The 26,109-nt window shown below is 40.8% G+C and overlaps 1 protein-coding gene across 1 annotated transcript in view; it reads left to right on the forward strand.

The window, feature by feature from the left end:
• XRN2 (5'-3' exoribonuclease 2) overlaps nucleotides 1-26,109 on the forward strand; it is a 44,936-nt gene that overhangs the window by 14,626 nt on the left and 4,201 nt on the right. Inside the window, exons 17-29 of the mRNA XM_042813576.1 lie at nucleotides 586-721; nucleotides 4,151-4,258; nucleotides 4,334-4,423; nucleotides 4,916-4,988; nucleotides 8,062-8,145; nucleotides 8,913-9,010; nucleotides 9,101-9,180; nucleotides 10,811-10,867; nucleotides 13,293-13,361; nucleotides 13,452-13,586; nucleotides 14,877-15,004; nucleotides 21,005-21,065; nucleotides 25,768-25,909. Coding sequence (XP_042669510.1) covers nucleotides 586-721; nucleotides 4,151-4,258; nucleotides 4,334-4,423; nucleotides 4,916-4,988; nucleotides 8,062-8,145; nucleotides 8,913-9,010; nucleotides 9,101-9,180; nucleotides 10,811-10,867; nucleotides 13,293-13,361; nucleotides 13,452-13,586; nucleotides 14,877-15,004; nucleotides 21,005-21,065; nucleotides 25,768-25,909 — 1,261 coding nt within the window. The remainder of the gene's footprint in view (nucleotides 1-585; nucleotides 722-4,150; nucleotides 4,259-4,333; nucleotides 4,424-4,915; nucleotides 4,989-8,061; nucleotides 8,146-8,912; nucleotides 9,011-9,100; nucleotides 9,181-10,810; nucleotides 10,868-13,292; nucleotides 13,362-13,451; nucleotides 13,587-14,876; nucleotides 15,005-21,004; nucleotides 21,066-25,767; nucleotides 25,910-26,109) is intronic.

A 26,109-nucleotide genomic window follows, 5' to 3' on the forward strand; every position in this document is an offset into this window, starting at 1 on the left:
CCTTTGCTCTATCTTAAAGGCTTCATCTGCTGCAATGTGAGCTAGAGTTTTGCTGAGTTGACCACACAGGTTACCTATGTGCTTTAGATTCTGTATGGAATTAAAACAGGTTGCAACCTTTATAACAACAATATTGCATTGGGACTGAGGGATTCAGGTGCACGTCTGTCAAATTGAGCAGGTGGCTGTTTTCCCTGCCCCATCCCTGGGCAGACATAAGGGGGGGGCTACATGAAGTAAGGATAAACAATATCTGTGGTTGTGTTTTTGACTTGATATCCTGGCCTGGTACAAAAGGTTGGAAGTCCCTATCTTAAAGGGAGCTCATTTAATGTGAATCAGCAAGTGGTGGCTTCCAGAACTTCAGATTATTCTGCTGGAAACCACAGCTTGTCTCAACAGCAATAGGAAGCCAATTGATTATTATTAATAAAATAACAGTTGGGTTGTTTTTTAGTAGGAGGGGGACTCCTCCTAATACAGAAAAGTGGGACTGAAGCAGCAAGTTACTTGCTTGGAATTTGAATGCAAAAATGTAAACAGGCATGTAATGTTAACATGCATTGACATCTGTTTGTTATGCAGGTTGTGGGAATCTGGTTGGAAGCAACGCTACTATAAAAACAAGTTTGATGTTGATGCATCTGATGAGAAATTCCGTCGTAAAGTTGTACAGTCCTACGTTGAAGGGCTTTGCTGGGTTCTCAGATATTATTATCAGGTACTTATTTTCTTCCCTGAAACTTCAGTTTTCTTTTGTCTGCACCTTGCCTCTTTTCAGGAAATAATAACTTGCATTCCTTGTGTTTGAAAAGCATTGCTTTTCTGAAGACGTAAGCAGCCATTCTGTTTGACACTTAAGATTTGAATGAAGTCCATCCCTCACATACAGTGGCAGTGCTTGTTACTTTATTAAGAACCAGTGTGTGTTTCCCCTTTGCAGTAGATAGCATTGCAGTGGCTGGTGAAATGGTAAATGGCAATGAGCAAATAAAGCACAAAGCATGTGAAATGCTAGCAAGGAGCAGAGTTGTTGGTCTGCTCTACAGATTGTAATGATGTTCCATGAAGTGCACTGTGATTGAAGTAATCTGTATCTGATTTAAATCTTTTGATAATTGAGATGTCAGATTGGCCTTTGTTGCACTGCTGGTTAATAACTAGTTTCGTGCTCTGAAGGTAAAGTAAGTTATATTTTTCTGCATGAGCTGGGAATAGAATGTGCTTGGGCAAATGAAGTTTATCTGTCTCAGTATGGTTTTGTAGCTCCAAGGTTTTGCCCACACAGTCTTTGTAGGAGGCTCACACCTGTCTGACTTGAAACACCAGCAGGGCAAATACCTTACATGCATGCTTATTCTAATGTGCTTTTTTTTATTACTCCTTGAGAATGACAAAAATAAAAGCGTCTTCCATTCTATTATATTAACTTATTAGAGTTATGGTGGATGAAGACTGGCAGCTTAAGGCTGGCAAGTCTGTTGCAGCTGATCTGCAGGAGAGTTGAACTTAGCTCTGCATATCCTACCTCCTGCAGAGGAAAAACATCACCTGGAGTTAATGGCCACGTTGGAAATTCCACCTTGGTAATTCCCACAATCCTGCACACGATTAAGGTCTGCTGGAAGCTTACTGTGCTCCTATTAATTGTGGCAAGATGTGTTCCTAGAGCTCACTATGTCCAACGTCTCTCTCAGCTTTGTAAGTAAGTCTTCAGATCAGCTATAGACATATGCTGGAAAACCTCAGTGCAGCCCTCACTATTGCAGTGGTACAAAACCCCTGCAAAAAGCAGCCTAGCTGATAAAAGAGGCTGAGATTAGATGTTCTTGAGAGAAGACTTGTAAGAGGACTGAAATATTTGGATTCTTTTGAAGGTTGTAACATTAAGGCTGTTGTATTCAGTTGAGCGTGGGATGTACGTTCATTGCTCTTTGGTGAGCGTGCTGCAGCCTTGTGCAAAAGGCATGGGGTTTTGTAACCATTCAAACCTCAGCTGCACTTGCACTGCTGAGATATCCGTGGCTTTAAATTACAGGAACTGACAGACTGATTTATACCCAAACTTCAAGCTAAATGGGCAAGTCCTTCTGCAGCGTTGCCTGGTTTAGCATATAAAACCAGCTTAGTTAATGAGATGTGTATATGAGACAGCTCCTTGTCCTCTGGAGTTTGTAGACCGAGGTGACTGGTACATACAGGAGTAATAGTGATTACAGTTGCAAAGAAAATAAATTGGTGAGGTTGATAACTTGAGGCTTCAGGCAGGACCACAGTGCTCTCAAGAAAATTGAGGAGTGCAAATAAGGTGTCGAGGAAAATTACCTGCGTAGAAAGTATTTCTGCTTTAGTAAAGTTTCAAAGACAAACTTGGTGAACAAACACAGATGGGTAGGGTTTTCTTTGCTGGTTTGCTTTGTGTCCAGAGAACTCTAAAAGAGGGCAGATTTCTCTCTAGACCTGATCAAAAATGATATTGCAGACTTAAAGTAGTGCAGCAGTGAAATGCTTGCATGTGCTGCTGTCATCTGTACTTGAATAACAGAGCTGTTATTGTGTAGTTAAGATACTATAAGTTGCTGTATGTGGCAAGTCTGATGTATCAGTACAGCAGTCAGATAACTTTCTGCCCATACACCTGCCAGATTGCATTAGTTGACTGGACTGTAAGAATTTCAAGATAAGTTTGCTTGTTTTCTTTAACTATTGGCCACAATACAAATTCCTTCCAGCAATCAACCACTGCTCATTGTCCATAAAACATCAGCAAGACTCCTACGTGCTTTTCTATAAAAAGCTAATGATGGAGAGCGTGTTGCACTAATAGGAACATCTGTTTGGGGGCCAAAAAAGAACCCCAGTCCACATGGATCCTGACATATACTGAAACTGTCTGAAGAATTGCATCCGATAATTAAAGTCTGTGTAGCTTTATACCAAAAATATCACTGGAGAAGCCTCGTTGACATTTACTTATTCAGCATTGGAAGTCAAAACAGTAGGCTTTTGCTTCAAGTGGTACTGCTAAGAAAAATAGCTGAGGAGGTGAAAACTTGACTCAGACCTTCTGGAGACACCTTTTCTTTAAAGTGCATTGTGTACCGATGTTTGAGTTGACTTTCTTTTCTTCTTTTTGAGTGTTGTTTTGCCACTTTCGAGTGAAGGCACTTTGTATTTTCTAGTGCTCAAGGTGGGATAGTAAGAAGGAAAAACAAAATGTTACCTGATGTGCTCATGTCTGTGCTTTTACACAGTACAAAAGTAACTAATTAAAGCAATAGCTTTTCAGCCTGCGACGAATACTGCTCTGATACTCACATGATGTGGAGTGCATCACATCAGTGTTGCCTGCTCCCTTGTATTCTCAAGCTGACAGTGGGATTTAGCTTGGAAGAACAGTGCTGCAAACTGTATGCTGCTAGAGAAATACTACTGCTGCTCCTCTTGAGACCTCTGTCGTGGTTTTGACTTGTGCAGTTATACCATTATGGAGAACTTGTAAATTAGTTCCGTGTTGCCAATGCACATTTCCATGCTCTGAGATGTGCCAGAAACTCTGCACGGGTTTAAAATATGTCTCGTTACTGTAAGCTGCTCTGCTTAGCCCCAGGGCCTGGTTAACTGTGTGGATAGACTGTGATCTCCTGCTCTTGGCAAGACATTTTTGTGTTTGGGTTTATTGGATTTTGTGCGTATGTTTGTGTTCTCTCTCAAGGGGGAGGAAACGAGCACGAGGTATGTTGCAGTGTCCTGAAGTTAAGGTTAAGATTGTACTGTAAGGTCTCTTGCATTGTGACGGTGCTAGGTCTGTCTCTTTGGCTGTCTCCCTTAGTGACTCAGACCTAGCACATAGCAGGAGTACTCTGGCAGAGAAGCCTATCTGCTGTTCTGTGCTGCCAAGGAAATGCCCGAGGTCTCCCTTCACTATCCACTGAACTCACTCGCTCTAATCTGGCTATGAAAAATTAAGTCCCACCCTGAAGTCCAGAGTACCTTTAGAGGCAAGAGCTCTTTCTTTTCTAATTGTGGGGACTTCTCCCGGTTGATGCTGGGCTAAGTTATAACTGCTTGAGTTACTGGGCTGTTTGATTTCTATTTTATTGTATTGTTTTATACTTCTGATTGTAATTCTCTTGTTTTGGTGTCCTAGGGCTGTGCCTCCTGGAACTGGTATTACCCTTTTCACTACGCTCCGTTTGCTTCTGACTTTGAGGGTATTGCAGACATGCCCTCAGATTTTGAAAAGGGCTCGAAACCGGTAGGGCATACTTATTTCTTTATGACTTAACAGCTTGCTAGAAATGTCCTACATCTGCTGGTTTACTTTTGACAGTTCAAGCCTCTTGAACAACTGATGGGAGTGTTTCCAGCTGCAAGTGGAAATTTTCTGCCTCCAACCTGGAGGAAGCTCATGACAGATCCGGTAAGGATTCTTGGCTTATTCCTCTGTGTGAGGTTCTGCAGTTTTGTGTGATCATGACTTGCTGCTTTTGACTTCAGGCAGAAAAAATAATGGAGAACAGAAGGGAACGTTTTTGGTGGACTGTAGAGACCATTTAAAGGACCTTACAAGTGAATTTTTTGAATCAGAGTTTTCAACAAGGAAGAATCATTTTGTGACTTTTTTTATGCTTTAGTGAAACATTCACTTTCTGTTAGAAACTCTGTGAAACTCATCTGGGGAGCAGAGACAAGTTGTCAGGAGTTCTCCTATCCTACTTAATTTCTTGTTCTGATGTTGTAGGTAATGGGAATGCCCTACCAAACTTGTTATTTAAATGGTATTTAGTATCAGGTGTTTCTTTTAGAGTTCTTTGCATGTGTACTGAGTGTGAGCTATCACATAACTACATGGCATTCTCAATCAATTCCATAATTGGTTTTAATGATGTCTTTAAATTTTTCTCAAATACAGGAATCGAGCATAATTGACTTCTACCCTGAAGACTTTGCTATTGATCTGAATGGGAAGAAGTATGCTTGGCAAGGTGAAGCTTGAGCTTTCTTCTTTTGAACTACGATATGTTGGCCTGTATAAGCAGGAAGAAAATGAGAAATGATGCCAGTGAGATGAGATAAGGACACACCAAGTAACAGGGGAACTTGTGTTACCTGGTGTGGGGGAGAAGTATTTTGCAGCAGCTGTATTTTTGAGAAGGAATTTCTGTGAGTAACAAATGATTCAGAAACTGATACAGGATTGGCAGTGGTTGGCAGTAACTTCAGCAGTCACTCTAGGTTTGTTAATTTGTTCTGAGCTAGATTAATCATTTTTCTATTTTTATTAGCCATGCTGTGTTATTGCCTCTTGTTGTCCTTGTGTTTAACTGATGGATTTTCTTCTGTTCAGTCAGGGCTTGTTATTACTAAGAGAAAAATGGAATATAGGAATATAGAAATACTTGAATGTGTACAAAGAATGAGGAAATGGATACAGTATTTGAGTCTCTTTCTTTAGAGAATACTAGTTCTAACGAGCTGCCAAACTTTTCTATCTGTTATTCAGCCAGCAGTGTAACAGCTCTATTAGATGTATAAATAATGATGTGGGCACAAATTGAAACTCAGGAAATTCCATCTGAACACAATAAAACACTTTTTTTTTTTTTTCCTTTGCGGGTGGTCTAACACTGGAACGTGCTAACCTAGAGATGCTGTAGATTCTCTGTCCTCAGAGATGCTTCAAATCCAATTGGACAGTCTTGGACAATCTGTGACTGTGCTTGAGGAGGGGTTTGGACAAGAATGTCCCCAGAGGGGACATTCTGCCAGCATGTGTGATGCTGTGGTTCCTTCTCTAAATCATCATCATCCGTGCTTTGAAATAGCCAGCTAGAGACACCAGTGACTTAACTGCAGATAGTGAACCAAAATCCAAGAGAACAGACCTGAGTGTTATGAGATATGTTGCTTAGCATGTTTTTGCTCTGTGAGTTGAAGGTCTTTTTTTTACCCCCTGCTGTAGTTCTGGCAACTGTCTTTAGTCCTTTTTTCTGGTTATCAAATGTACAGTTCAAAGCAGTAGTGTTTTAAGTAGCTTCCTTGTGCTTTTAGCAGTCTGTAACATTACTTTTCATTCGTCTAATATTTAATTTCATTATAAATTCTTCATTCTGTATTACCATCCAGAATTTTCATATTTAAGAGGCAGTTATAAAACAAGAAATAGCTCCCAAGGTAGAAATACCTAGGTAGAAGTGTCTAGTGTACCTTGTGTTGTTGATACAACATCTGAAGATCATCTTATTATGGAGGTAACTAAGCTCCTGAAGGTTCACTGTTGGTCCTTTCTGTAATTTCTTGGGTTATGAATGCTCCATTTGTATTTCACTGTCATTCTGCCACTGTGTTGTGAAGGTGAGAATAGTTCATGTTCTGGGTAGGCTCATCAGTTTTCCTTCACAAGTAGTTCCAGTTGAAATTTGAATGTGATACAGCAGGGCTCAATCATTGTGGAAGCCCCTTGTGCTTGCAGAGCAAGAACAGTGCAGCTTTCTTTCTTGTGGTAGGCAGCTGCAGACTGTGCAGCTCTGCTCCCAGCTAAATAATATTCTGAGACACTGTCAGTCTTCATACTGACATATTTAGAACTTTATTTAATGGCAGATGCATCTGAGATCTGCCTGCTGGTAGAACTGGTGCAGATGCAAACAGGAAGCTATGAATATCATCAGTGGGAAACTCATCAGTAGAAGCCAGCTGTAGTCATGGTCAGATAAAACTCTACTGTTTGTGGTAAGGGAAATGAAATGAAAAACTAGAATAATAATTCTAGATTAAAACCCGTAATAAAGGTGACAGAAGTAAATCTTTTAAAGAATTTCCATGGTAAACTTCTTAGTGCTTTTTAGAGTTGATAATTGAAGAAAAACACTGAAGCACACCAGGGATTGCTGTTCTCCAGTTTCATCAAACATGATTAAGAGTGGGGCTCAGAGAAGTGTTGTGAGATGTACTGCTTAGTGAGGATTTTTGGTCCTGAGAGGAGCCTGCATGTGACTTGGGAGTGAAACTAATAGCTAATATAAATAGTCCCTAATGAATTATATAATCTTTATCACCACATGTCTGAACACAATGATTTCTTCCGTTGTTATCTCCTAATAAATTGAATAAAGTAGAATTGAATTCTGTTGGGAGAGTATCTTTCGCAAATGAGATAAATAATGACTGTCTTAATGACCTCATCTTATTCCTAAATGAAGCAGATATGGGCAATGGATGCTGCTTCCAAGTGTCTCTCTCCAGACTGTAAGAAGGGAGGAGGATAGAGGAGTGCTCAGACATAAACATTCTCTTTCATTCCATACTGCTTTTCCTCCTTTCCTTGGCAGCCTGCAGGGTAGCAGACTGATTGATTTAATTTTAATCATACTGATGGAACAGTAAGGCAAAGCTTGCTACTACTTACTACTCAGACTTTCCACGCTAGAATCTTTTCAAGGATGGCCAGTCACAAGCACTCGTTTATCATTCCTGAAACCATAGCTGCATCAGTTGCTGCTGAAACCAACACATCAGTTCAGACTCATCTTTCCTCTTTTCTTCACTACAGCGTCTTAGAAAGTGGAAATGTTTGGGCTGTCTCTTTCAAGCTTTTTCCAGCCAGTCATAGTTTTGAGAACTTTGGTTTAAAGCGTCAGTAGTTGGCAGAATGTTCCTGCACGTGGTATCATACAGCCTGGCTGGTCTCAAGCATAGCAAAAGCTAAAACCTGTGACAGTCACATTTTCCCAAACCCTCACGCTACTTTTTTTCCTTTCTTCTCTGAGCAGGAATGCTCTCGTTAATGTACTGTAATTTAGCTTGATTTGGTATGGAGAACAACATCCAACGTTTGTTCGTCTGAGCAGCGCGTGGCAAAGATAATTTGCAGTAAAAGTGCCCCAAGTAAAATGCTTGTGTAATGTTCTGAGTTTGAAGAGCACGGTGCTTTTTTATTTTTGCTTTTTGTGTTGTTTTTCTCGGTAGATTATTTTCCAGATGGTTTTCTCCTAGGTTGCCTCAAAGCAGTGACTGTTTTTCCCCACTTGCTGAAATGGGATGATTTGATTTTCATAGGTGTTGCATTATTGCCATTTGTTGATGAGCGACGCCTTAGGGCTGCCTTGGAAGAAGTCTATCCTGACCTCACTCCTGAAGAAAGTAAGACTTAAACTATTTTGTTGTGACTGTGGTGTATTCATCAGAACTTACTTTTACTACGGGTTCATATAGCTTTAAGCACTAAATGAGCAGGAGCTGAATTATGTGTTGGTAATTACAATGATCTTTGATGGGTTTGTTTTCATAACTTCCATTTTTTGCTTTTATTTCAATGGAGTAGACTTGCATAAGATCTAACCTGAAAATTAGATGGTGACTTAGTCATGTCAGAATCTTTTACCAGCGTATGTTGTCAAAGTAATTGGTAGATGAATGTATTGGAATCAGTAGATGAATGTATTGGAATCAGTGAGTAAACTTGTATTTAAAAATTAGAGCTGGTTAGCAGTCTGACTGCATCCAGTTACAGCGTGTGAAGCTTCGTGTTCAATCTATGTAAGCAAAATCGTGCCTTACTTTCAGTATTGTGCAAAAATTAAACCTGGTTAGCCAGTTCTTGTCGGTAAAGAAATCATGGGAGATTCCTTTTCAACCTATCTCCTTGCCATCACTTCATTCTGAAGTCAAGATTCTTCCTATTAAGCACAGGATTTCCATTCTTTTACTGTGTGCTGCTGTTCTTTGTGGTCGGGGGCATCCTGTTCTGGGCAGAGATACTAAGAACTTTCAGAGCTTTCTCATAAATCACAGTGAAGCTTTCCTCTGGAGGAGCACTGGCAGAGATAGCAATGGAATGGTGTGCTGGTATGCCGTGTTCTTTACTTCCTTCTTCTGAACTGTTACCTGCCTTCATTATTTTTTCCTAGACAGAAGAAATAGCCTTGGTGGGGATGTTCTTTTTGTTGGAAAACACCATCCACTTTGTGACTTCATTGTGGAACAGTACAAGTCCAAAAATACAGAGGTGGGTTATATTTGTTCTTATGGGACTGTACAGATGATGGGGGTGGAGTTCTTACCATGTGCTTCATCTGAAATGTTGTTTTTTCCACAGCCAGTGGATCTGCCCCCAGAGTTGTGTTACGGAATCCAGGGAAAGCTTACACTGAATGAAAATGCTGTTCTTCCAGATAAGTGAGTATAGCTCTCAGCTTCAGTTGTTTGGTGGTAGAGGGTACTTTCTTCAGTTACACCTGCATTTAAACTGAAAAACAACAAAATAACAGTGACAAACCTAAAATTCCTGATAAGACGGTGTATCTAGGTCAAAGCCAAGTGTGCTTTCTGCTAGGATTCAGAGTAGGTGTGTATTATGATCACTATACTACTCAAAGGCAAGAACTCTCATTTTACTAGCTTATTATAGAGCTATATATTAAAAGCAGTAGTGAAAGCAGTAGCCTTTCTCAGTATCATCATGTTGCTTTGGTCTTGTGCTTTTGTACAAATTCTGATTTAAGAGTCTGATGTGACTTCCAGTAGTAGGGCATGCTGGTCAAAAAAAACCCAAACCATCCTGTTTCCTACTTGTTCATTTTCATCGTGTTAAAGAAAAATCCAAATAGGGATGTACTCTGCTGTTTTCTGTTTAGGTTGTAGTACTAAATTCAGGAATATGCATTAACCAACTGCACACAGAAAATAAGCTTATTTTTTTCCTCTTTCTGGATAATGCATTTATTTTGGGAAATCATCAGTGTCATCTGTGCTTTGTTGGATATGCATTCATTAATCTAACTTTGCTTAGAGGTATAAGCAGGTGTTCTGTAACTCATTTCTATTAAACGCAGAAATACTCTGATTTTGTTGGACAGATAATATATCCTCGATCACACTCACTAATATACACTTCTCTATTCTTCTCATGGCTTGTGGAGAATATGAGCAAGTCAGAGCTGTTCTTGGAGAGAATAGTAATGTAGGAACAAGAAAACTCTCTTATTGCCCTCCCTATCTAGGGCTTGAGAAATGTGTGGGGTTTCTTGTTTGTTTTACCTGGAGAGGTACTGTTTGCTAGGAATTCTGTGAAATAAGCATTTATATCACCACTTCAAAGTGTGTCTAGTTCACTGAATTTCATGCAGATCTTTTTAGCAAAGCGTGTGTACAGTTTGATTTGTGTGCCCGTGGGTGTGTGATGGTTGTGCGTGGTAATGTGGACTAAGGGATCCAGCTTCTGATTGAAAAGGTGGATGTTCTCTATCATGTTGTTTGTCTACTCAACATAAGGATATAAGATCTCTGGAGGGAAGAAGGAAGGGGTTAAGAAGCAGCTGCATCCCAGCCTATTAAATCTCAGTTAGGAAGGAAACTCTTCCAGTGCTTTGTAAAACAGCTGCTAAAAATACTGATTTCTTGAGAGGCTTTTTTCCCTGAGAAGTCAGTTTGTGTCCATGTGGCATCTGTGTGTCTGCTCTGCTCTTCTCTTGCCCTCTCAGAACCTGCTGGCTTGTAATAATCAAACTGATGTGGAAAGGTTTCTGAGGTGCAGAACAGTTTTAACCCTTAAACACTTGGACAGTGGAAAATAGGCAAATCCACTCTTGGACCTTAGTGAGAATGCATGAATGATCAGCTGCAAAAGTAAGGCCATTAAGAAATAAGAGTTCAGTAATTCTACTGCTTATATAGCAGCTTGATGTAGAGAAAAGACAAGCTAATCTTGCAGTCATTTATTTGACATAGAATTAACTGGCAGTCACCGAGAAAGTGAAGCAGATGAGAAGTTTTTGTGACATTTTAACAGAGCCTTTTCTCTTACCAGGACAGTAGAGTCTCCCGTTCCAATGCTACGTGATCTTACACAAAATTCTGCAGTCAGGTAAGTAAATTTTGGGTGTTAATACATCGGTGTACAGAATGCAGTAAGAAAACTCAGCTTAATCTGTTTTGTAGTTTTGAATTTGCAGCAGAATTCATCTCAAGAAAAAATGGAACTTTTGTTTTACATTCTTCTCATTTCTGAATTCCGAATACAATGTAGTCGTGTTTGGGTCATGGTGGCATGCCCATTGCAGGGATGTTTGAAGTGGTTGCTTCTCAGTGCATCAAACCCAGTGGTGTACATCCCTTCAGAAGTGCCTCACCTTGTCTGCTTTTACTTTTTTGCTTGTTTTTTGTAACATCTGGATCTTTGGCAAGCAAAGAGCAGCCCCGATAGAACTCTGTATTCTTTATCAAGCCTTTTAAATGAAAGAAAACCTAACTTCCATGAGACAAGCCCCTGAGATAGAATTGGGTATTGATTTTTCTTTTTTTTTCCAGTTCTTTTTTTTTTTTTTTTTTTCTGGTTGGATTTTATCTACTTTAATTGTTAACAATTCCCAGACAGCGTCTGAGAATATAGGCTTTTTGTATCTTAGAGTCAGCAATAAGGAGCTGTTTCTCTTTTTTCTCCCTGAGTGGCTGAGTTCCCTGCCTTGTAGGAAGGAACTCTTTTTACATGAGTTGTTTCTACAGCTAGGATTTTTTTATTTTTTTGCTATTTCTTATTTTAGTACCTTCTCTCTTCTGGAGATGGGTTCTCATCAGCTTCCTATCTTACAAGCCTTGGTTGACAGAGGGGTTCTCCTGAGCAAGTGAACCTTTTCCATCCACGTGTTATTCTTGGTGCAAACCCACCTGATAGCATATTTCAGCCCTGCAAGTGCTGGATGTTCTCTGTGAGGCATGTGGTACCTGCCAATCCCTTGAAAAATCAGATCCTAATGTGTTAGATTCAAAGCTTCACCAACAGTGTGGCTTGCTTTGGTATTTCCTTTTTGTCCTCCTCCTAACTGCAGAATATATAGCAGTAATACTGTCTTTGCCTGACTGTGGTGTTTGGGGGGATACTGAGAAACTTCTGATGAATAAAAAATAACGTAGAGTTTTTACAGGGGTAAATCTTATGGTCACAAATGATCTGAATGACTCTTGTACTCAACAGCAAATTTCTGTACAGCTAGTGTGTTATATTAAGTTTTTCTCACTTAATTTGGCACAGTAGAGTAGGTATTTAATTCTTGAGCCTGTAACCTCTCATGTCTTGTGCCATGTAAGATACTTGAGACACTGAAAATCACTTGCGATCTGCTTGAGTAATTTTTTTCCTCAAAAGAGGCATAACTTGGTTCAACTAGTGCAACTATTTAGGGGCTATAAGAAATGTTAAATTGTGGGTTGTCAGGGTGTTGTTGAAAGGATGCTCTGAAATGAGAACATCACTGAGCCATGAGGAGTTCTGCTTTGCTTCCCATCTGCCACTGTCAGGAGGTTTGAATTGTTTCATGCTTCAATCTGTTCCTCTGTTGCAGAGAATTTTCTTCCTGTGCTTTGAGATGGTACGAGTAGTCATGGTTCTACTCTTCAGTTCTTTTGACTCTGATTGAATTTTCCAAGGGACCATTATTCTCTTTCCTTGGAGTCTAATTCATTCTCTGTTCTGGGGAAAGATAGGTTTATTTCATTTGGAAGAGTGAGATTAGCCTGCTTAGTGATTTCCTTTTGTCTTTCTTGGCATCCCTAGCATTCTTCTGTGTGAAATGGTTGATAGAGAGCAGGAAGCAAGCAAGCTGGTCCTGTGTACTTCAGAATTCCTCCTGGCAGCTGGTGGAATGTGGGTACTTAAACCAGGAGACTGGAGTGTGGACAAAGTTACCAAAAGCAAACCCAAATTGCTACAGAATGCATTCTACCAGCATAAAATGATTGTCCAGCCATATTTTGTTCTTTGTTTGGATAATGCTCCAAAGCTCAAAATGGATGTTCTTTGAAACGTCACTGAAAAAAAACATACATCTCCCAGTAGAACTACATACAAGTACAAGGCTGCCTTTGGGAATAAAAAGTCCCTGCTTCCAAGTTCTGTACGTTTGTGAGAAGATTGCATAGCAATCTGTTAACTTCCCCATCTTTGCTATGGTATCCTTTGACCTTGATCAAGTGCAAGTGCTTTTACTAGAAGAGCTGTTCTCACAGATCTGCAAAAGATACTTTCATTACCATACATAGGATTGACTGTTTTCTAAATATCAACATTTCTTTTGGATGGAATACTGGCACAGCAGAGGGAAAAAAATGACCCTGTAGAAAACAACACAGAGATCCAACTCTCTGTAGTCAACACACCCAGGTGTTTTTACAGTTTAAGTTTTAGGTTCTTCTGTCCTGTTGTGCATGTCACTGTTAATTGACCAGCAAGTAATTTTTTCATCTTGCTTGTCTTAATTCTCAAGTAAACACATTCCTCAAATATTTTCTTGCAGTATCTCTTTCAAAGATCCACAGTTTGATGAAGACTTTATTTTCAAGGCTACTGTATTACCTGGTGCAAAGTAAGTATTGGTTGTGAGTAATCAAATTTACTTTCATCAATCTGAGTGCTTGCTCTGGTAACTACTTATGGAACTATTTTTGATATTCAGGAAACCTCCTCCAGTTCTGAAGCCAGGAGACTGGGAAAAGACCAACAATGATGGCAGGCCTTGGAGACCACAGCTTGGCTTTAATCGAGACAGAAAGCCAGTCCACTTGGACCAGTCAGCATTTAGAACTTTAGGGTAAGCCTGGCAGTACTACTGACTATGCTCCTTTATTTTCCCCTTTTAAAAACAAGAAAACAAAAACCCAAACAAACATGTAGGGATTGGGGAAGGAAAAACAGATCAGATGCTGCTGTTCCATACTGGGAACTCTGGTGTGTGATTGTTTGTATTCAATGTTAATAAGAATCAGGCATGACAATTTTGCAGTGGTACCTTGCATAGTAGTTTTAGATGGAGGGCTGTTTTTTCCACAAAATATTTCTTACTAGCTTTCCTGTTGGTTTTTTTTTTCCTGTTTTCAACTTGTTTGCTGGATACTCTCTTGAAGTACAGAAGATACAATGAGGATATTGCACACAAGTGGTAGTTAATACTATTACAAAGCCAGGAATGTCTTTCATGCTTTTAAAAATGAGGGGGTTTTACAAACCTTTATTTAGAGCACTTGTGTTACACCCTACAATCCATTTGATTGTCATTTTTCAAGGCGTTTTCACAGTCAGTTTTTATTAGTTCTCCAAAAGTCAAGATAACTTTCATTCTGTGCTCTGAAGCATTATTGTATGACAACTAAGAGGGAATGAGCTGGGGCTGTGTATTACAGATAAAATGAAACGTTGTTCCCTTACTGGGAAGTACAGGGAGCCATATGTCTCTCAGAGCCTGAGCAGAGAATGTTTTAAAGTAGATTGTAATACTGTCAAATAAAAGTGAACTGAGAGTCTCTCTAGGAAGAGAAAATACTTTTCTAAATTTTATTTTCCCTCATCTTATGACTGTAGAGGAGCTGGAAGAATCAAAACCAACCACCTTTCTTGTATTCATGCATTCGAAAGCATAATTTGGTCCCCTGCTTTATTTGTGAACCAAGAAGTTATGTTCCTGATCACGTGTCTGCCACCTTGAAATGCAATTTAATAAGACACTGGGATCATTAGTGTCTTAATGAGAATGTAATTCCCCACAGGAAATGACATCCAGGCCTTGACAAACATTGCCTTCAGTGTTAGCAGTTCACTCTTATTGAACTCTTACACAGTTTGCAGAAAATGTGGGTTTTTTCCTCCTATTTACTGGGACTTGCTATAGCATCTTGAGTGTTTGTGCTAGCACCAGCTCACAGAGTGTATGCTTTGTTTGTGGTGTGCCTGGCACCCTTCTGTGTCACCACATCATGTTTGTGCACATCTCCACTGATGCATGGAGAAAACTGGGTATTTCAAGGACTTGGTAGCAGCTGTGCTGTAAGATGGCATTTGTGAAAACATCCTATTCATTCTCCTCTTCGTTTCTTACCCACAATAGCCATGCAATGCCAAGGGAAAGAGGGATGCCAGGAATGTATGCCAATGCAGTACCTCTTGGAGCTTATGGGAGCCCATACACCCGGCCTCTTATGAGTGGGCAGCAGCAGATTCCTAAATTGCTGTCAAGTAAGTGAGTTCTGCTGTATACGTTTCTGAGTTTGAAAAATGAGTTGGATTTTGGTCTGTTGTGCTGTTTCAGGTAACAAGTAGAATCAGGAATTCATCCTGCAGGAGGTGTGTTTTGCCTGCTTTGATGTTCTTACAACAGTGAGAGTTCAGGCAATGCATTTTTTTACACTCTTTTAATGGTTGCACTCAGGTATGGTATATTTGGTGCCCTTGCCCAACCAGGTGCTGAATTTTAAACACTTTTCACATCAATGAATGGGAAGTGTTTTATATTGCTTTGTTTGATATTTTGTTACAGAGATCCTGCCAAGAAGCAAACACCATTTCCACCTTTTGCCTGACCACCTTCTGCTTTCTGCAGAAGAAATTTATTTTTTCCTATGAATTAGCACCAGTGTGAGCACTGCTCTTTTAAAACAATTATTTGTTATTTACTTTTCTTTAAACTTGTTGAAATGACACAGCATAGTGTGCGTTGTTCACTGGGAAAACCTTGGTGTTACTAAAAGCAATTTGGCTTTATTGTTTAGTCTTGACTAGCCATGCTGTTAGAGCCCAACCAGATGGTTTCCTTCTGTGAAATATTAGCACAATGCTGGGAAAAAAAATGAAAATATGCTAGAAGCAGCTTTTTTTGAAAACCTTTTCTTCCCTTTAGCTGTTGGTTAATTGGCATCAAATTGGTGGTAGGAGGGAAGACTGTTGTTTGAGTTCAATCACAAAATTATTTTTATTTGACTTAATTAAATGTCAAGGCATGATGTGTATGAACATGACTCTTCTACAAACATCTGCCTTGTGTCAGTCACACTTTTGCAGAGTCCACAACTGCTACAGAGCTTTTTGTGTGTTTGAAAATTGGGAGGCAGAGTGATTAACCTTGGGCTGCTCTTCTGTATCACTTTTCACTACAGCAATTCCAAAAAAGAAACGCGCTGAAACAGTTTTAATTCTAAAATGCAAAGATGTGCCTGTAAGCAGGATCCTGCTTTGAATGCTCTGCCTGCTATTCAAATTGCATTTTTTCCAATAGGGTTTTTAGTGTCTGTTATGCTGAGTGTATTGGCTGAATTTCAACATCACCAGCATCTTAGCATTTTGATGGCTTGTGTTTGGAGAGAACAACTGTGGTGTCTTGCAGCGTTTGCTGCTGCTATGCATGGACTGCCCAGTCCCTTTTGGAGGTGTTTGGTTCTGTCCTTTCCTATATACTGGTCTTATTTTGGGCCATCAGCTTCAATCACTTCAGAGTTACAGTAGAGCTCTTCATCTTGTCTCTTCACATGTGATTAGGAACTGCGTTTCTGTAACGGTGGGATTGAAACAGGAGGAAACATTGCTAAACTGCCCAAAAAGGTGCTTTAAACTTAGAAGTTGTAGTTATTTAGCTGAATTCTTGAAATATTAAATGTATATGTTTGAAGTTTCAACAGCTGAAATAGCTGAAGTTCAAGCTCCAGCATCTTGTCGTATGCAGGGAACCAGATTGCTGTATAGTGAGGCTTTCATACTACTTAGAGCTGACTTGTATTTCTTGACTGCGTGAGGAACAGCAAATAATATCATTGGCCATACTGAGTTAAACTTATTGCCCAGGTACAAAATGGATGAGCTGTGCTTGAGCGGGGCATGCAGAAATCTTCCTGTGTGAGGAACCAGATTGGCTGGAGGCACAGACTGAGTATGAGTTTGGAGCTATGAACTTTGTTTAAAAGGAAGAACAAGTGGATTTTTGGAGTAAGCAAAAATACGGTCTTTAAAGAAGAGAGGAGTGGGACTACCAGACTGCCATCGTATTTTTGTATTTCTCTCCAAGGGTAGAGAATGTGTGGTTTTGTGGGGAGATAAAGGATTCGTGAGTCCATAGGTCTCCCCCATACTGTTGTTGGTGTCTTCTGAAACTTGAATCTTGATGCTTTCTGAAAAACAGTTATTTCAAAGCAGTTTTGTGAGCCTTACATACATGGAGCTTGTCTTGCCAATTAGATACTTATAAAAGCTCTCATCCTTGGGGCATTTGAGCACCTTGTGTTGTGTAGGCAATACTTCAAATGCAAATAGGCCCCGATGCCGTCATTCTTTCAAATTGAGGAGGCTTGAATCCACTGATCAGTGTGGAATCTCAGCACATCTGTTGCTCACAGAAATCGTCTGGGGGCTTTCTTTCACACATCCCATTCTCTCCTCATCTCCTGCCCTTTCCTCATTCTCAAATTCCTTCAGGCATCATAGAATCCTTGCATCCCCAGTTGCTGCTGTTCTGTGGGTGTGCTTGACAAACCTAAAAGCCTTTTTTTTTTTTTTTTTTTTTTTTCCCTTCCTTGTTGTGCCTTTTCCTTCCTGCTTGGTTTTCCATCAGGCAGGGACTGTTTTATTGTTTGTGCATTAAAAGGTTCCAGGTCAACCTGCTTGTCCTTCCAGCTCCGTTGCGGTGTGTCACCTCCTGTGCTGCCATCTGGCTGGTGGGTCAGGAGGACCTGTCAGTGCACTGTGTGCCTCAGCTTCTCTTCTACCAAGTGAAGAATGGGATCTGCTTAAACCATTTCAAAGCACCTGTGAAAATATCTTCAGTTATCATAACTTGTGCTGAGATCAGTTTCTTATGCTCATGCTGAAGGGATGTTTTTGCAGTTGGGACTACACCCCTGTACTGTTCCGTGTCATGGGTTGCAAACAGTTGAGGTGGAAGCACATCAGCATCTCTCTGTACCCTGTTTTAGTAGGTGGCAGTCATCTTTTTTTGAACAGGCACACGTGGACAGAATTAGGTAAGGCTTATTTCTCCTTGCCTCCAATTTCACCCAGACAGAGTTGTGTCTAGGAGTACCAAGAGGTATTCCTGAACAGGAGAGCACAGCTATCTCCTTGTCTTTGCAGCCACATCTTTCAGTCCAAGCTCAAGTGCCACTATCAAAAGGCAGGTATCTTCAACCAGGAAAACCAAATTACAAAGCATTGAAAAGGTGTAAGCAGAATTTTGTTACGGGGGCAGATTGTCCTGTGTCAGAATGACGTTCATCAGCTACATCCTTGTGAGGGTGTACAAGGCAGATTGTGAGAGAACACCTGTATGATGTGGAATAACTCCATTGGGAAGCTTCCTGAAAATGCACGTTCATTCTGGAAAAATGAGCACTGATGTGGTTACAATGCCCACTCCTTATGGGATTGATGCAAAGCAACTTTTCGTTTTACATATAACATTTTTTATATGTGTGATGAAGAAAAATTACACTCTTGAAGGGCAATGCGGTCAAGCAAAGTGCCACCTCTCCTTCAAGGGCCTGCTGTGGGTGTTCCTGACTGCTGTTCTCTGATTTGACTTTGATGTGCCAATTTTCAGCTGATGAATAGTTGTCTGTGCTGATAACTTGGGGAGTCAAGTGTGGAACGGTAGCACTCTGTGAATGGCGTATTTGGTTTCTGCAACACAAAGTATCTGATTTATGACTTCCATTTCAGTCAGTAAACTTGTCGATTAGCTGCATTTGAAAAGTGATTTTGATTAGTGCAATCAGTAAACAGAAAATCTCATCTTTGATTGCCACACTGATTAGATAAATTGTTACTTGAGGAGCTGCTGAGGAAGGCGGTTTATTTGGCCTTATAGCTCTAGGAAATGCCTCTGTTTTGAAGACTAAATAAAATATTAATTGTTGTTTCTCTTCCAGTTCTGTTGCTTTTTGAAGTGTAATTTACTGTTCCAAGCTTTTTCCCCTTCAAAGACTGTTCCCTGCCAGAGCCATACAAATGAACAGTAATAAGGAGGCTTTACATGTGTTTATGGTGATTTCATTAAACTCTTTGCAGCTCTAGGGGACTGTTAGATAAAGATGTGCTTACAGCAGGGTAGTGGGGCCTCTTTCAGGTGGAAAAGAAGCAGTTAAGTATGAAATAAAATTTTAACTAGCCCTTATGCAGGGATCTGTGTGAATAGGAAACGCCATGCCAGGGCAAGACTGGGGTCGTCTTACTGGAAGTTTGTCTTCCAGCAAGCAGCAAGAGAACTGAGCTGCCTCCTCCCATTTCTGTGGTGACTGACACATTGCAGTGTGACTAAGGCATCTGTGCGAAAGAAACTATAGCTTGAAAACTACACTGTTTATCAAGGTATGTGGATCTGTAGGTCTCCTAAACCTGAGCTATACTAGAGCCCAAACCCAGCAGTCATCCTGGTGGCTGTGCATAAGGAACTAGATGTGCTAGCTACAGGTGGAGGATTTCTAATTGCAAACATGTTAGCAGAGCTCAGTTCTGCTGTATTGCACGCTTTTCTGCAGTGCTAGTATTATTAGGGCTTGGAAATTATCAGAAATGAAAAGTCTTGCTGGGATATTTTAGTTTGAAATGAGGGACGCTCTTGGACTGTAACGAATTTATGGTTATATGTAACAAGATCTTAGCTCGAATTTAAAAATAAAAACCTGTAATGACTTCAGATAAGGGCTGTAGCTTAATTGCTCTCTTTCTCTCTCTCTCTCTCTCACACACACACACACAGTCTCAAAGCCAGCACTACAATTCTGGGGTTTTCTTGCATTGCACTGTTTTTTCTGTTGAATAGCAAACATTGTCACTAAAGCATCGTGTTTGCCCAGCCTGCTTATGCATGTGAAAACCCTTGCAATTCTGATAGGCTTAATCAGTGTAAGTGTGTCATACCTCCATCTTTTTGGTCCTTGTGGTGCGTTAGGTATGAGATAACCACTTCTGCCTGATTATGAGCATCAGGTGGTAACAACATGCACCTGTGTATGTATGTATACAGAAATACAATATATTTACATATAAAATATAGGTACCACTGAGCAGGTGACTGTGTTCCTGGGCCTGGGGGGGATTAGCTGTGGCTAGAGGTGGCCAGATACAAACGACAGAGCTGCTGGGCATCACGATTGATTTCCACTGACCCAAGTGTGTGTTATCTTCAGTAAGGCCTGCCCACACTGTGTGCTGAGCTCTCAAGTGCTGCCATGAAAGCTTTCTGTTCAGGTCAGGCCATTAAAGCACGCAGACAATCCAGCCAGAGTTAGGAGAGAGGCACAGATCTCCCTCTATCTGTTTCTCCTCATTTCTTTCAAACGATTGCAGGGCTTTAGTGTACTTGAATATTGGTGGTTTAACAGGGTTTTACTGTTCCATCATAGCATATCCATTAGTCAGCTTCTGGAACCAGCTGTTAAAATTAGGTCACACTTAAACACCATTGAAAAGAATCAAAGGTGTCACTGAAACTGAAGCTTTTGGTTGCTACACAATTTGAGTGTTGTGACCTGACCGGGGAGCTATTGATGAGCTGTTTCTTTCATCATGTTTACTGACCAGTTTATTTAGAAGAACAACAACCATTTAATTGCGTGTCCTGTTAAAGCAATGTTGTTACTGCTACATCTTTGTAAAGAGGTGGTTTGGGTAGAAGACACAATTGAGAAGTGGGTGGTCCTCTTCATTCCAGTTTCTTATAACTGCAGGGCTGTGTCTTTGGCCAAAAGATTTAATTCAATCTAATTGTGTGATCTGAGAGATCGTTAATAGATTTAATTAATAGACTTGTAAATGTCTTAAATATCTCATCTACGCGCACTTCCAAGACCTCAAAATCTTAAGTTTGGATTTATTTCTATATATGTTAGTGCAGAGTTCTTTCATGTAATGCAGTGGCAGACATAATTGTGGGAAACATTCGAGTCTTCAGTTTTAGAGCAACAGACTTGGTTTTGCAATTTGAAATGCTAAGACACCTGGAAGTGTTCAAGCATCAACTGATTAAAATAAATTCCTGTAACTTGAAGCTTATTTTAAAAGGTTGCCTTTTATTAGCATTGAGCTCGTCGTGGACCGACGTAAAGGAAATCCATCAAAACCAGCATTGGTAACCAAAGAAGAATTAGTGATGTGTATTTTGTGGTCTGTCTAGTTTAAGAACGAATGATGCAGGATAGAAATCAGAGCTTCTTGTAAGTATATTTACTCTTAACTTCTTGTTTTGCCCTGTAGATCTTAGACCTCAGGAGTCTTGGCGAGGCCCTACGCCCTTATTTCAGCAAGCACCACAAAGGTAAGGCAGGTGGCACTGGTGTTTTGTAAAGCGTGGTTAAAAGTACGTACTTGTTTCTGTCTGGCTTTCACAGCATTCTTACCTCTTTGTTTTGAACTCCGTTGTTTAAATTTGTTCACGTCACGTTGGTTTTTTTTTTAAGTTAATTAATGTCCATGATTTATTTATATTTTGTGAGCACACTGTGCGGCGTTCATCCTTTAAAAGGTTTGAGTACTTTGTATTAAAAAAGGAAGGCAAAAACACTTTCCATTAAAAACTCAGACTTCAAAATTAACTTTACTGTTGGTGCTTTGGTACCGTTCTTGGTTCTTTGGCCTTTATCTTATTGAAGCTTTTGAGATACTATGAAATTGAACACAGAGAGCTTAAAACTGCATTAGATTTTGGACAGGCTAAACAAATTTCTTTTTAGGAGGGCTGTGGAGCTTAATGAGGCATAACTAATGGTGTTCCACTTTTATCATTTCTGTGCCGCAACCAGAGCATTAGTACAGACCAGCCATTGATTCTTGCTACAAACCTCTTGAAGTCCTAATCAGCTTCTTTGGTACAAGTTTTTCAGGCCTGACAAGCCTATTGTAGGGCAGTGTCACTGTAGGTCAGTAGTTATTAGTTGCCACTGAAAACAGTTTCTTTAACTACTTAAGACTGAACTGAATTAAATGCAGAAGGGACTCAGAGGAGGATTATGGAATCCGCAGTGCAATAAGTGCCATCGAATAGAAGGAATGTGACATGGTTTGATAATAAGGGATGTCTTGCATGCGTTCTCTCATTGATAGGTTGTATGCCCTTAAGTCAGGAAGACTTCACAAACTTCAGCATACCTGTGAAAGCCATGAATAATTACCTTTGTTTATATTTATGGAGGAACGGGGCTGTAGGGAAGGTCCTTGAAGTTTCTGCTCCTATTAGGCAGAAGTTTTTTTCCCCCGTGTATTTATTTGCAAATGTTAACCATTGAAAGTATCAGCTTGGGTAGAATTTACTGAGCTCTCTGCAATCATGCTTTCCATGGCAACCGTTTTGATCCCTGTGGAAGTTCAGCTCCCTTGTCCTGCGTCGTGTCAATGGGAAATATTGCATTATAATTGAATGTCACATTACAAACTTTAATATCACTTTGTCTGTGAGGGTTGCTGTTCCCGCACCTTAATTGAATGCAGTCTGCATTGTGTCCTTTTGTCAAATATTGCCACACATCTGTAACTTGTAATTATTTTTTTTACACCGCTATGCTTTTGTCATTGGGTCCTTTATTTTTGGAAAGTGAAAGGGTTTCTCAATTCACATATAAATAATTCCTTTCAGGCAGAAATTGTTTTGTTTCACACTTGAAAGGCGTCTTCTCACATAACTGTCATAATGGACTGTTTAGACTCCTATCATAGGATTGCTGCATGTGACTCTTGCTAATACCTTTAGAAGCAAGCACACACTCTCCAGATGCACCATTTTTTGCAGATGAATGGTGCTGCTTGGAAGATGTAATTCTTGCTTTTCTGGCTATTCTCTTTACAAGGCTTTCCCCTTCCTGTTTTGTATTTTGTTTGATGGTGCAAATCACAGACTTGCCAGTTGTAGAACTGAAGACGAGTAATTCTGCTGTGGTTTTGGAACACATATTTGATTAGGAAAGAGGAGGGGGTTCAAAGAGATGCTTTGGGCAATGGTCAAACCTATTGAACTGATCACCTTCTCCCCAAGAGCTTTTCAGCTTCCCAGTTAATTCCTGGTAGAAGCCAGGCCAGCAGCAAGCTCTGGGTGCTGCAAAGCTGCTGCTGCATGTGCTGCTGGGGCTGTTCCTGTGTGCTGCTGCTGCTTCAGGTGCTCCAACAGCAAAAGCTGCAAGGAATTTCTGCTCTCTGCCCCTTCGACTCCCAGGAAGAAAGCAGCAGAGGGAGAGGCCAGCCCCTGCTCCAGCCTTTTCAGATGAAGTGGGTTGGCAGGAGGCTACGATATCCTTGATCAAGCAAAGGATAAGCAAGGAGCCTGTCCCTGACAGTAAAGCTTTGAGCCTTTGTGCTGTTTCTGGGATAGAGTAGTGCAGCTGGTGCTAAACTGGCTCTTGTTTCATAGGCCTCTGGGAGGGGGGTGGAAATCAGTAGTGCAAAGCTTTTTCCTCATAATCCAGATGATCTCGTGTCCAGCATAAGATTTCTTCTTGTTACATAAAGCTTCCTGACACGGTGTGTTAGCTATTCAGTACATAGATGTGTTACTTTAATTCTGAGTCAGCACAACTCTGGGCACTGCATTTGAGTAACTGCCAATGGGAATTCATGTGATATTCCAAATAGCACACAGTTTTTGTTACCCCTGGGGAACAGCTTTGCTATCTCTGCCCTTAGGTTGCTTAAATCACCCATTAATGCAGTCATTGGAGGAGCATGAAGTCGATTGCCACAAACCATATAGGTTGCTGAGTTGTTTAGCAGATGATGATCTAAGAAGTTGTTTGATTAAAAATAGTAAATAGCTCGGTGAATTAAGAGCAGCAGAGAAGGTTTAAACTGTTTTTGTAGCTTGAAGATCGAATATGCACTACAGCATATCTTCTCCTACCAGGTTCATCCCTGGGTTTATTCTCTGGGCAGCCTGATCTGCTGGTTGGTGACCCTGCACATAGCAAGGGGTTGAAACTGGGTGAGCATTGTGGTCCTTTTCAACCCTGGCCATTCTGTGATCCCCTGGAACACATGATAGTTACAACTGATTATTATCAGCTTCACACCTTAAGAGGGATTCAAAACCGAGATGCTGTGTGTCCTGATAACGAACAGCGCTTTATAAAAACGGGGCATTTAAACTCTATGCAAAATGCATATTCATGTCAGATGAAATTTGCTTTGAACTTTCCCGTTCCAAGTATGTGACACAACTTTTGACCTGTAATCCTCAGGGCTGAGGGTATTTCTTGCAAGGATGTTGGCAAAGCTGTAGAAACTGAATGGTTGATGAGCTCCAGAACTGGGGTTATGTGGGTAATCCAATGGATTTTTCCATAAGGCAGAACAGTATGTTCTTCCTGAAGAGCCTGCTGTCTTCTAGGAACAATAACAAGATGAAGTTAGTATTCAAAACCCTTAATCAAAAGGAACATCCTTGGTACAGTACTGATTTTGAGTGTTTAGTTTAGGAAGTGCAATGTGCTATTAACTCAGGAGATGATATTGCTCTTCCTACTGAATACTTCAGATAACACTGCATTTTCTAGGCATCTCTGAAGCTAAAAATAAAGCTGCCTATTGCTGTTTAGCTTTTGTGCAAATTCCTTTTTAGTACATTCCTTGCACATCGTGTTTACCTGTTGCATATTTATCAGATAAGATCAGCCAGTGTATAAATAGGTATTATTTGTTTCATTTTGGGAGATGATGGGAGTTTCTACGCCAAATCAAACTTTGCCTCTGCTCCAGTAGGTGAAATTGTTTCCCAGTTCTCCTGGCATTGCTTCCCCACTTGCTCGAGCAGTGTTTGCCTCCCATGGTAGAGCTCTGCTCCCATCAGAGCATCCTCCTATTGGGGACAGCTTCTTTCCTGACGTCACACCACCTCCTTAACCTGTGTGTGTTTGACAGTGTGTATCAGATTGAGTCCCTGCATCAGGTTGTTTGGCCAAAGCCAAAGTCCCACCAATGTACTCCAGCAAACCTAGGGGAAGACTCTTGGAAGATGTGCACAGTAACTCAGTTAAGGAGTGCAGAAGGTAAATGAAATGTGGTACTTGTGCTCACTGTGCTCCTATTTCTGTCTCTGTGCTTAACTGGCTCTCTTGAATGTGGGTCATAAAAGATTAGCTGTCTCAGCTAGCCAATATTTTTCTCATTACAACAACATATTGCAGTGCAAAATGGAACTGCTATGACTTCTGTGAGCGGTTGTACCCTTACCAGTGTTCAGCTCTGAAGACTGTATCATGGCTGTATCATTTTTCTAAATATTTTTAATCAAACAATGATTGGATGTATTATACCTGTTGCTTTATAATTGTAATGTTAGAATAGGTACTTGAAGGCAATTAAAACATTTCTTGCTGTTAGTAATCCAGGATGGCAAACTGGGTTATAATGGATGTTGAATTTGCGTTCCCATATAAACTGTACACCAAATGTCAGTCAGTCCATGCCAATTAGTGCTTATGTTGCTAGGTCACCGTGGTCAATTGAAAACGGCATCAATAGAACTTGAAAAGGTTTCTTCCCGATCAGACCTTCTGACATATTGAGCAGAATAATGGATGGGAAAAAGCAGCCAAGGCCCCTACCCTAGATTCAGAATACTCACAGTAAGAATTCATTTGCAACCTGCAATTAACAAGAAAGAATGGACTCCCAGAAAGAGCCTGGACATTTAGAAAAGAAAGCCTCATTCTCCCGTATTGCACATGTTTACCCTTTGGACGGTGCGTTACGTTCAGCTAGCTTGGTGAGGTCTGGGTTTTAATCGACGGTCAGGATTGCTGCAGATGAACTGGCAAATTTGCTCCGAGAATAAAAGCTGGACAGAATCCTTTCGAGGAATATTTTGGACTGTCTGGTTTATGAAGTCTGAACGGTGGCAGCGTGTGGCTTTCAAGCGTGGGGAAAGAAGCAGTGAGCAAATGCGAGGCAAATAGTAGCACGTATCAAACAAGAGCACAGCAACGTGCATTCTGTAGCACAGAACTCCTGAGGTCACGCTTTCTTCTCTATTCCAGAACTGCTGGGGCCGCCCCGCTGCTCGCCTGGAACCGCATGCTGCCAGCCCAAAGTCAGTACCCACCAGGCCAGTACCAGGGGCTGGGTGGGCCCATGAACTACCCACAGAGACCTGAGGATCGGATGGACCGGGGAAGGCAGGTATGGAAATGCTGTCTGCACCTCTTCTCAGCGTGTGGCTGCAGGGTGGGCCTTCCTCTGCCGCGTGTGGTCCGGTGGCTGTGCCACCAGTGCAAGCACCGACAAATAAACCTCCCTACCCTGCCCAGCCCCTCTGTGTGTGCTTGTGGCACGAGGCCCACACCATCACTGCGTTTCATTAAAACCAGATCAAGCATCTT

This window comes from Centrocercus urophasianus, unplaced genomic scaffold (genome assembly GCF_019232065.1).
Source record: "Centrocercus urophasianus isolate 14NV4802_14NV808 unplaced genomic scaffold, USGS_Curo_1.0 seq_10, whole genome shotgun sequence".
Lineage (NCBI taxonomy): Eukaryota > Metazoa > Chordata > Aves > Galliformes > Phasianidae > Centrocercus > Centrocercus urophasianus.